This window comes from Marmota monax, unplaced genomic scaffold, assembly GCF_021218885.2.
Source record: "Marmota monax isolate L192 unplaced genomic scaffold, Marmota_monax_Labrador192_F-V1.1 WCK01_AAM20220418_F8-fsc00012, whole genome shotgun sequence".
In the NCBI taxonomy this organism is placed as follows: Eukaryota; Metazoa; Chordata; class Mammalia; order Rodentia; family Sciuridae; genus Marmota; species Marmota monax.
The window spans coordinates 18,225,241-18,237,144 of record NW_026695227.1 but is presented as its reverse complement, the minus strand read 5'-3'; the positions used below and the strand labels follow the sequence as shown (position 1 = coordinate 18,237,144).

The window sequence follows — 11,904 nt, the reverse complement described above, 5'->3', positions numbered from 1 at the left end:
TGTTTTATAAACAAAATTTTCCATTTAATGGGAACTACATTCTTTAAAATAGAGAATTAGCTTCTGTAGACAAAAACATTCAGGATTAAATCCAAACAGAACATTCATATTTGAAAGCACTTTGATAACTCAAGGCCGAAAATCCCACACTGTGCTTGTTGTTAGTCCATTGTTTTCCTTCCTGGTAGCCTCTGGAAGTGAATATTCTACTATTTTGTGCAACTGATGCTGAATGCTGTGTCCACTGAACTGGGGCCGCCCAGGGTCACCAATCAGTACTCGAGTTCCGTAGGTCCAAAAGCAGTTCTTCAACCACTGATGAAGACTATCTGCAAGATCTTCATCATAAAACATATCTCCAAGTACAACAAGTTCCCACTTATCTTGTTCCAAATTCAAAATGTTTTTGGTTAAAATGGGAATAGGATCCAGTTGGTTCAATTCACAATTTAGTGTAATAGCCAGTCCTGCAACTTTACAAAAGCACATAATGAATTGGTATGTTAGCATATGCCAATAGGCTATCTTAGTTTCCTGTTGATTCAATAACTTTTAAAATATTCTAACAGTATTTTTTCCTTTTCATGGAAAGTTGTTTTTTTAGGTAAAGACACCTAAAATTTATGCCAATATAAGTTATCTGCTAATTTCCAAATATATAACTAGATATCCTGAAAGCAAAACAAACAATACAGAACACCTGGAAATATTGGGATTTGAGGAACATTTGCTGATTTTAATAACTAGGCTGTCTTTTTTTTTTTTTTTTTTTTTGGTTGTTTTTAGTTTTATTGTAGACAGGGAAAAAAGCCCTAGACTTGAGTAAAGGCAGCAAGTTATAAGTGTAGACAAGAAGAAAATCAGATAAAATTAAAATTTACCTGTTTCAACTTGGGCCCTAATGGAATAAAAATCTCCTCCAAAGAAACATGCTTATCCTCACTTGGGTTTTGACCAAATAAACACTACTTAGATATTTAGGAGATTCCTAGCCCAGAAACCAGCATAAGCATTCCCAGTTGGTTTCCCTTGGGGATATCTGATGACACAAATACAAATACTCTTAGGAAAAAACGTATTGCCAATTCTGGCCTCAGAGGACTCCCAATGTCCTACCAAACATAAGCTCACATTATCAGATTATAAAATACAAATGACAGTAAGATATCATTTTGAAGCATCTGTACATATTTATTCTGGAAGAAAATAAAAAAGATGAGCTTGAGATATTTTTAAGTATGAAATTCCTTACTCGGGTCTATGTCATTGGCCAAGACCCTAGATGCTCCACTCTTCTTAGCAGCAATAGCTGTAGCTCCACATCCACTTCCAATATCTAATACAGATTTTCCTCTGACAACATCAGGATTATCCAAAAGATACCTTAAATAAAAAGAAGAACACGTCTTAAAGAAATGGGAAAATGTTAGGAGAGATCATAATATAAAAATGTCTTTGGGTTTGACTGGGCAAAGAAACAGTAGAACTTAGGAGAACTTGGTACAAACTTGCAAGTTGTATTGACTAGACTGAGACATATAGTTGATCTATAGAACTGGGCAGAGGTGGCAAGGAAAAGAAATTAGTTCATTTGGTCTTTCTATTCAGGTGAAGAGTAGTTCCACACAACAAACTAATCACGCTCTTCAAGTCAATTTAAAAACAAAAAAAATTAGGTTGTCTTACTATGATCCAGGAACTACCAAGCACCAGAAATTAAGACTGAGAAAATACTGCTATCGTCAGAACTAACTAGATCCAATATTCACTGTCTCCTTTTGTTGGGCACCATAGAGAGATTTTATGTGCTATTTGAACTGTTCTGTGACCTCTTTGGTAAGGCACAAAGTCCAGTTCAACCAAGGAATTTGGGCTGGGATAAGTAGTTACCAAAAGTAAAGATGTATGAGGAAACACTGAAATAATGTCAACCCACAGATGATACAAGGATTGGAATAACAAGAAACAGTGGGGACTTGTTGCAAAGGAGAGGTGTTCATGCCTAACGAGAAAGGCGCTACCAGCTAATTGTTGCTGCACTGAGTTCTAGTGTGATAGGTATTCCTATTTTTCAAAACAAAGTAAAATTTTATATAAAAATCTCCCATATTTTTAGTGTTAGTAACTATTTTTTATTTTTTAAGTTTACAAATTCAGCTGGGCTTCAGTGGCACACACCTATAATCCCAGGGGCTCAAGAGATTGAGACAAGAGAATTGCAAGTTCAGGGCCAGCCTCAGCAACAGTGGGGCACTAAACAACTCAGTGAGACCCTGTCTCTAAATAAAATACAAAATAGGGCTGGGGATGTGGCTCAGTGTTCAAGTGCCCCTGAGTTCAGTCCCCAGTACCAAAATAAATAAATAAATAAAGTTTACAAATTCAGTCAGGCACATGTTTAATTGTAGTGATTCAGGAGACTGAAGCAGGAAGATTGCAAGTTTGAGGCCAACCTCAGCAATTTAGTGAGACTGTCTCAAAATAAAAAGGGTTGGGGATGTAATTCAGTGGTAAAGCACTCCTAGGCTCAATCCCCAATACCCTAGGGAAAAAAAAGCATTTAAAAAATATGATGTAGCTAGCTGGGTGTGGTGGTGCATGACTGTAATCCCATTGACTCAGGAGGGCAAAGCAGGAAGACTCAAAGTTTGAGGCCAGACTCAACAATTTAGCAAGGCCCTAAGCAACTTAGCGAGACCCTGTCTCAAAATAAAAAGGACTGGGGGTGAAGCTCAGTGGTAAAGCACTAATGGGTTCAATACCCAGTACCATAAATAAATAAACAAAATGATGTAACTAAATAAAGCTTGAAGTTTGGGCAATATAACAATCAGAAAGTTGGAATTGTTTCGCACCACCAAAAAAGCTTTCTAGTCCTTGGACACCACCACCCCCCACCAACTTCTATGTTTAGCTGGGTGTGGTGGTACACTTCCATAATCCCAGCTACTCTAGACAGGAAGCTAATCTAAGACAGGACGTTCATAAGTCCAATGCCAGCCTTAACAAAACCCTGTCTCAAAATTTAAAAATAAAAAGGGGAAAATGTATTTCAGTGTTAGAGCACCCATGATACCCTCTCCTAAAACTTCTGTTTGCATTTGCATAGTTTGCATTTAAAACTATTACAGCTATGCATGGTGGCACATGCCTGTAATCCCAGTGACTCAGGAGGCTGAGGCAGGAGGATCACAAATTCAAAGCCAGTCTCAGCGATTTAGCAAGGCCCTAAGAAATTTAGTGAGACACTGTCTCAAAAAGTAAAAAGGGTTGGGGATGTGGCTCAGTGGTTAAGTGCTCCTGGTTCAATCCATAACACTCCAAAAAAGCAAAAAATAAAACTATGTACAACGTGGATTATATAGGCCAATACCATTCCTGTAAAACAAAGTCCTTATCCTTTTGTTTCATTCCTCTCTCACCTCAAGGCATAACCAGATGAAATCATTACCAATGCTAGAACAAGATTAGATTGACATGCCAACTAAGCTCTTGCCTTTGTTCCAACAGCTATTTTTTAATTAAAAAAAAAGCATAGTGTGGTTATGGGCAACAATGCCCTGAGACCTTTGTAGTACAAAGAGTTGGAAGGTGGGACTTAAAAATGCATATTCAATTCTAAAGTTCCCCTGAGATGTCAATGAGCCAATAAAGAAGAAGGAATCCTTGAGCAGCCAGTCACACCTCTTGTTCTATGGGAGAACAGGCAACTACTACAAGAGGCAGGGTAACAGCACCCCAAACCATGGACAGTTCGGGACTTAAGCAGGCCTGTCTTTTGGGTTTTCATCTTTTTGTGAGAGGATTAAAAAAAAAAAATGAAGAGTTAGAGGAAACTGAAAGAAGAAAGGATCTGTGACAGACTTAAAGAAACCCTTTTCAAAGCTGGGCACAGCCAGGCAGGGTGGCCCACTACTCAGGCAAGGTAACTCCATCTATTTCCAGAGACTGAAGCAGGAAGATAGCAAGTTCAAGGCCAGCCTCAGCAACTCAGCAATACTGTGTCTCAAAATAAAAAGAGTTTGGAATATAGCTCAGTGGTAGAGGGCCCCTGAGTTCAATCCCCAATATTAAAAAAAAAAAAAATCCCATTTCCACAGGGCAATACCTAGACAAGGCTTGGCCTCCTGGCCAGTAAATTGCCCAGTAAGGATCACTGTGGGGCCACAGGTCAGCTCTTTCCCACCAGAACTTGCATCTAGGGGTCAAAAGCCGCAACTGGATTTCAGGGGTGAGGCTGCCACTGCTGGTGATTTCAGTGTTCTCCTCCAGGAAAGCTTTCATTCCATGGTCCAAAAAGCTTCCTGTTCTTCTCCAGGGACAGTAACCCCAGGGTAACAGGAGGAAACCACTGCCTCTTATAGTCTTCAGAAGGAGACCCCAATGGTTCCTGGGAACTTTCCAACCTAGGCTCCAAGCCATGAGTCGTTTTCCAAAACAGTTCTTTCAGTGTTGCTGTTCATAAAGGCTGTTCCTCATGGGAAAAGAACAAGAGGCTGTCTCCCAACTTGATCACAACTGGAATCTCTGCATCTCTAAAAGCAAAAATAATACTGAAAATTCCAAGGCTAGCCAACATTTCCAGATCCTATTACAAAATAAAATATTTTAGTGTAAGTTCTTTATCTTACAATTCACAAGTGTAAGTTCATGTCAGAGGAAAGCTTTGGTGCATCAACTTAGAAAAATCCAATTCTCTGTTGCCTTTTCACTATGAAATGTTTTAATAATTTAGAACAATAAATACACAAGCATTTCATTTGGGGAGAATGCTCCAAAAAAAATGCCTGTTACATAAAATAAGGTAGATCTTTAAAGTTCTTTCATACACTTGACAACACACTTATCTTTAAGCAGGCATGCTTGGCAACTGAACAAAATCAGTCCAAAACAGACAAAGCCCCCTGTCTTCAGGAAGCTTATAATTCTACTGGTGGGACAGAGCAGTTAACAAGACAAACATAGGTTTTGCCCTTTTGAAGTCTAGCCAAGAGTTGTGGGGGTAAACAAATTATACTATGTGCAGAGGTGCACAAATTATATTGACTATATCATTTCATTAACCTGTGACCCAGGTATAAAAATTTATAGTATGTAATACGTAATATTATTATTAATTATATAATAATATAATTATAAAACTTCACAGGTATAAAAACTTATAGTATGTAATACATAATATTATTATTTAATTATATAATAATACAATTATAATATGAACATATATAAACTCTAGATTATGATTTCTAACCTATTTTAATAGGCCTGTGTAAATTTAATTGAACAACCGAAACAATGGAAAAATTGGAAACTTTGGACTTAAAGATTATCATACCAGCAAGTGTAAGGACACAAACCTGTAGACCTAGCTACTGGAGAGTCTGAGACAGGAAGATTCCTTCAGCCCAGAAGTTCAAGGCCACCTTGGATAACATAATTAGACCCTAGCTCAAAAACAAAACAAAAAAACAGTTGTCTGCCAGGCATCATGGCACATGACTGTAATCCCAGTGACTCTGGAAGCTGAGGCAGGAGGATCTCAAGTTCAAAGCCAACCTCAGCAAAAGCGAGGTACTAGGCAAGTCAGTGAGTCCCTGTCTCTACATAAAATACAAAATGGGGCTAAGGATGTGGTTCAGTGGTCAAGTGCCCCTGAGTTCCATCCCCAGTACCAAAACAACAACAACAACAAAAAAAAAACAGTTGTCATATCATAAAACAATGCAATCAAGATTCAGATTTTTCCCCCATGGGAAAAAACACCTTATAAATTGAATTTTACTAAAGAGACATCAACTCCCAAATCTCATTCTGTAAATCTCTGAAGATTTGATGTTACTAAGCTTGACTGCAGATTTTTTCCTACAGAAAAATACCTTGATAAGTAGGAATGAGGAACATCATCTTAAACAGAAATCAGACACAGCAGTTGTTTAGAATCTGGTATTTTGTTTGTTTGTGGTGCTGGGGATTGTGGTACTACCTCTGAGCTACATCCCCTGCACACACACACATACTTTTTTTCCCTCCCTGTGGTAGTGGAGATTGAACCCATGGGAACTCTACCACTGAACTACATTTCCAGCCCTTTCTAGTTTAAACTTATTTTGAGGCAGGGTGTCACTAAGTTTCCTAGGCTGGCTTTGAATTTGTGATCCTCCTGCCTCAGTCTCTCAAATCACTGGGACTATAGGACTGCGGAGGGCATAAATGTTTTACAAAGTCTTGTATCCACCCAATATTTAGACTAGGGAGTCAAAAATCTCGAATGCCTACAAGTGTCTAGACATGATAAGTGACTGATAAACGATGTTTGTAGGATATCAGAAGGGCTGCGGCAAACTAGAGACTGCTGCCAGGAACAAGTTGTTACATCTTCCAATTTCTCAAAATAATCCAGATATTTATGCATAAACTCCCACTAAAAAACTGGCAACTCATTCAAATATCAAAAAAACAGGGCAGGCCAAAGACTTCGGACGGTATTAGTTATCCCACATTTATGCCTGGGGATCCAAGGGATCCCTAATGTCCTGACCTCCAATAGACTACTTATGCTTACCAATATAGGGTTATCCCTTCAATCATACACTTCTAAGGTTTTAAAATAAAAAGGGCAAATATGAGGTTATTTTTTTATTTGGACTCCATGTCATCAAGACCAATGCTTCCCCCTCCCACCCTAGCACCAATGAAGACTCGGTTATGAAGCGCTTGTTTGGTGACCTCCTGATACATACGTTAAATGTTAAGATGACGGGACTAGAACAGGTGCTTTGTGACCATGATATTGTCCTCCAGGGGAGGCCAGGAGTCGATCTTAAAGGAGCAGGCGCGGTCCTCCTGGTCTCCTCCTCTGGCTTTGCTAACGCCGCGGTCGGAAGGAAAGCACACCGCACGATTATCATCTGTCCCCGCGACTCTTCACGCTCAGTACAACCGCGCGCCAGGCCGAGGTCCCACGCTGAGGCGCGCGCCCGAAAAAGGCAGACAACGGGGTCGTGAAGCTTCCGGGCGGGCGGCGGGACCACGCGGCCCCGCCCTCCTTCCCAGCAGCGCTTTCGTTTTTCCTCCACTTTAAGTCTTAAAGGGGCAGCAAGTGAGAAACCAGAGGGCGACCTTCCTTTCCCTCACTTAGGAAATGGACTGGGTGCAATGTTTGTCAAAATCTGATTTTTAAAAAATTCATTCTGAAACAATGTACGCAGCTCCTCCTATGTGCAAGTCACACTTTTAGGCACTGGACATACAGTAGTGATTAAAACAGACACTTGCAAGCCCCTTGTTATAGTCTAAATTTAATCAATACAGGTTATAGGTTATAAATTATAGATTAGAAATTATGGGTTAATGAAATATTAATTAGTAGGAATAAAAGGATTATAAGAATTGTATAAAATTAGTAATGATAAGGTACTCCAATATGCCATAGTTACAAATTTAAAAAAAAAAGTAACAATACAACAATTTAATCACTCTAAGATATAGGATTTAAGTTGCTAAGATAAAGATAATGTGAGATGATAAGTGTAATCTCATAGGTCTAATATAGCTACAGATAAATAGAGATGGATATAGGTTACTAGAACAGTAGTTAAGTATAAGAAATAACTATAAACAAACATAGTAAGTGTAGTCATAGCGACTCCATCTTCTGGGTACCGGGTGAAACTTGATACATAGGCTGTTCTCAAGATGTTATTTTCAAATTGTTTTTGTGTAAGACCCATATAAATGAGAATGTAAACCCCATAAATAAGGATATGGTTTTCTGTTTTTGCTTTGCTAACTGCACTTTCAGCCCCTGTATTCTGCTTGCTTGCAATTTGCAAAATCTTACAAAATTCCATAGGAAAGTCCCCAGGGTGTGGTTTTCTTCCCTATTTTCTTCCTTAAATACTTTGGCCACAAACAACTCCGGGGCTGTTCTTTCAGAGAACCTCCACTCTGACAGACACAGTCCCTGTGTTACCGCTGTTTACTGGTGGAGTCATGCTGAAGCACACCAAGGCAAGTGGAAAGTGGAAAGTAGAAGCTTTATTAAAGGACAGCAGAAAAGACTTCCCCTGGAGGAAGAAGGGGACCCAAAAGGCGGAATCTGTGGAAGGGGGAGGTCTTCCCTTTTTTATAGCTAAGATCTTCTTTTGGTATTCCCACATTTCTGCCCTTTGTTTCCCTTTATCTTGCAGTGATCCAATGCAGGTGGGAAGGCCAAAAGATGGGAGATAGGTGGGCTGGAAGGGTAATCTGGGCAGGAAGGGCCTGGGGTGGTTTTTGATTAGCACCTCCCTGTTTGCTGGGAGCTGCTTCATTAACATTTCCTTAGGATGGGCTCAGGGCCTTGGGGACATTAACATTTCAATTTCCCCAAGTGCTGCTCTGGTTTCCGGGACTCCATTCTCCATTCTCCGTAATGGTCTCCATTTTCTTTTATCTTATTCAATATTAGACCCGATTTACCTAACTACACTAACTACCTATCTTTAAATCTAGTTTCACCTGGCCAGGTAAAATTGGCAAAATAAAATTATTTGATTTGTTTCAAATTCTGACTTAGTGTGTTTTCTGAGCGATCTCCCCATATGCTGGGAGCCATTAGCCAAGTAAGTATGACAATTTCCTTGCCAGCGTACCCCATGTTGCAGTGACATTGAATGTACTTAACCTTGCTCAAGGACCAAGGCAGATTAGGGTGTTCCCGGTTTTAAGATAATCTTGTTTAGGGCGTTCCCAGTTTAGGTTCCAGGTTTAAGGTTTAAGATTATTCCTGCTGGGAATAGGGCGTATCCTGCTGCCTGAGTTCCCCTTGAGTTCTCACGGGATTCAGACAGTATATTTTGGGATAGAAGCCGAGTGGAGGTGAATTTGGGCAGAGAACGTGGATTTGGGCAGAGAACGTGGATTTCCCCAGAACGTGATTGTAGACGGCTGGTGTGAGTTCGGGAATAAAGAGTTGCTGTTTGAATCTACAAGCTGTGTGGTGGCTCGTGATTGTGTGCCCAGCCAGACTGCGGCATTTGTGCCCAGCCAGACATTGGCATTTGGCGGCCCGTACGGGGAACTTCTGAAGCTTAGAGGTAAGTGAAATTTCTCACCCTTGAGGAAGAGAAAAAAAATGGGTGAACATTTCAAAAAACAATGTGTTATTGTTTTGATTTATTTTGTTTTTATTTCAAGTTGCCTGTTCCTAGAACTTTCTCAGGCAAACTGGGGAAAATGGTTGACTCAAGGTTTGAAGTTGTTCGCCTCTGAGGAAGAGAAATTGTTAGAGGAAGGAGGCACCCCAGTAAGACCAACAACAATTAGGGCATATGTTGATACAATACAAAAATGTAGCCCATGGCTTTTTAAAGATGAGTTATTAAGTATATCAATGGGACCATCATGGTATCCTATAGAAGGATTTTTCTTCAACAAGAAAGAGATGGCTAATTCTGTTTACTACATTTGTCTAAGATCTTGGTTTTTACAGACATCTGATTAATTTACAAAGCTAAAGTGTTAAAATATCAACCACTAAATATGAAATCAAGTACTCTTTACTTATTAAGTTCCATAAGGTAATATATTTAAACATTATGTGTGTTTTCCTAAATTGGTAAATGGAAAAAGGTTTAATATTGCTTTGGTCTGTGTCTTTGTTAAAACAAGGTTACTAAGTGTTAAGATTCTATCATGTGTAATTTATATACAAAGAGTAGAAAAATTTTCAGTTGGGTTTCAATTATAGTATTATAGGATCATAAAAAACATGGAAGTTTTTCATCTTATTAAAGTGGAGTAATTTGTCTAAATCAGAAATTTTATAAGAGTTGTTTCAGAATGTAAATTTATAAAAAGGGTTAACAGTTAAAAAAGAGATATAAAAAGATTCAAGATGTGGGAATATATTTTAATATAAAAGGTTAAAGGAAAAAGAAATGTTTCTAGATGAGATAATCTCTGTGTGGTAAAGTAAAAAGTTGTAAATGCCATTTAAAAAGATTTTGAGGAAACTAGACTTACTTTAAAAGCTTGAGAAAGGAAGAAAGAAGAAAAAGGTATTTGTACATGGCAGATTGAGACAAAGCTTCTCAATGGAGTTTAAAAAAAAAAGCCTTTGGTTGAAGGGCAGCCATGTAAACTAACATTGAAGCGATTTAAACAAAATCTAAGCCTCGTTTAAAAGAGTGAAGTTGTAGGTGGTGAAAAAGTACATTTAAAAGTACAGTATAGATGATAATTGGAAGGCTTTAAAAGGTTAAATTGAAGGTGGTTAAAATGCCTTCATGACGAGGAAAGATTGCGTCATTCAAAGCCTAGTTAATCTTAAAGGCATTACTTTAAAAAAAAATGGGAAGATAATAGGATAAAAGATTTAGATAAAGAAGATTAAAAATTTAAAGTGAAAAACTTTAAAGACAGAAGTATAGAAAGTTAAAAAGAATAAAGATAAAGAAGACGTAGAAAGATAAAAAATGTAGGAAGACAAGAATTTTAAACCCACAAAATAGGAAGAAAAAAAAAACTAGGAGGAAAATAAGCAACTAAGGGTAAATATACAAACCTTAGAAAAAAAATTAGAAGATAGAAATAAGAAAAAATGGTTGAAAATGTCAAGTAAGGTATTACAGATAGAAAATGCAAAAAGCTAAGACAACTATTAGATACAGACATACTTATTAAAGCAAAAAGAGGGAATTGGAAGGGGGTATATATCCCCCAAAGATAAACTTAAAATAACGCTTTTTACTCTAAACTTTTTAAATTTGGATTCATCAGGACTTAGTGCTGCGGAAAGGCATATGTATCCAAAAAATGTACATAAGCCTAAAGTACTTTGGAAAGATATTCTAACAGGACAATGGAAAGGTCCTGACCCAGTGATTGTCTGGAGTCGGGGGTCTGTTTGTGTTTTTCCACAGGGAGAACAGCAGCCCATTTGGATTCCAGAGAGATTAACTAAAACAGTTTCTACAGATCGAAAAGAAGATGATTTGACTCAAATCCATAACAGCTGATATCCAGAACTCCAGCTTGGCCATTCTTACATCTGCGACAGTGATTAACCAGGATGCTTTTTTCAATAGCTATTTTATTATTGCATTTTTCCACATCATAAGGTTCTATTTTTATTTTTTGAGCTCATACAAACCTAGGTTAATGTTTTTCTTATCAGTTTTATTTTTTGACTGTGGAGTTTTTAAACATTGCAATGGAGATTTCACCTAGGTAAAGCTACAAGGCCTTTACTATTTTCTTATGTGTTGTACGTTTGTGTACACTCTTGTGTTTTGTGTTGTATGTCTGTATGTGCGTATGTCCATATTTCTTATATGAGGAGCGCTCATGAAAAAATGGATCCGAATTATTATTATTTTTTTATTCACGTGATTTAAATGGTTTAATTTAAATTAGGTAAACAGCTGTTAAGGATTGTTTTTAAAGGTGGTTAACAGATCTGTTTGTTTACTAATTTAAATTAGGTAAAAAGCTGTTAAGGATTGTTTTTAAAGTAGGTTAACAGATCTGTTTGTTTACTTTCACCTTTCCTTTTCATTATATTTAATAATTCTTTTCAGGATAATGTCTCTTTAGCATCATTGCCAGAATTCCTATCTCCATCCCAGTGCCGGTGAAGAACTCAACAAGTAATGCTCAATCAAAGAGTCAACTTACTTTGGGAGGAGACAGATTTTGGGGAGGAAATGGACATATTGATAGATTCCTCTGCTTTGAACTGCTTGCAGAACTTGCCTGGACTATGTAACTATCGTTTGATGGTGTCACTAGTGATGCAATTTTTATTTCCTTGCCAGCGCACCCCATGTTAATTGTGGTAGTGCTGACATATCTTTGCTGATGGTGTCACCAGTGATGCAATTTTTCCCAAGGAGCCGTCAATTGGCTTGGTGTCGTGGCATT

The 11,904-nt window shown here is 38.0% G+C and overlaps 1 protein-coding gene across 1 annotated transcript; it reads right to left on the bottom strand.

Annotated features, from left to right (window-relative positions):
• Etfbkmt (electron transfer flavoprotein subunit beta lysine methyltransferase) lies at positions 1-7,044 on the bottom strand. The gene is made up of 4 exons (XM_046436236.2): positions 6,741-7,044; positions 4,109-4,535; positions 1,253-1,383; positions 1-473 (listed from the first exon to the last, which is right to left on the bottom strand). Exons 2-4 carry the CDS (start codon positions 4,420-4,422, stop codon positions 130-132), a joined length of 789 nt encoding a protein of 262 aa, XP_046292192.1. The 5' UTR covers positions 4,423-4,535; positions 6,741-7,044; the 3' UTR covers positions 1-129.
• Between the last annotated feature and the right edge of the window lie 4,860 nt (positions 7,045-11,904).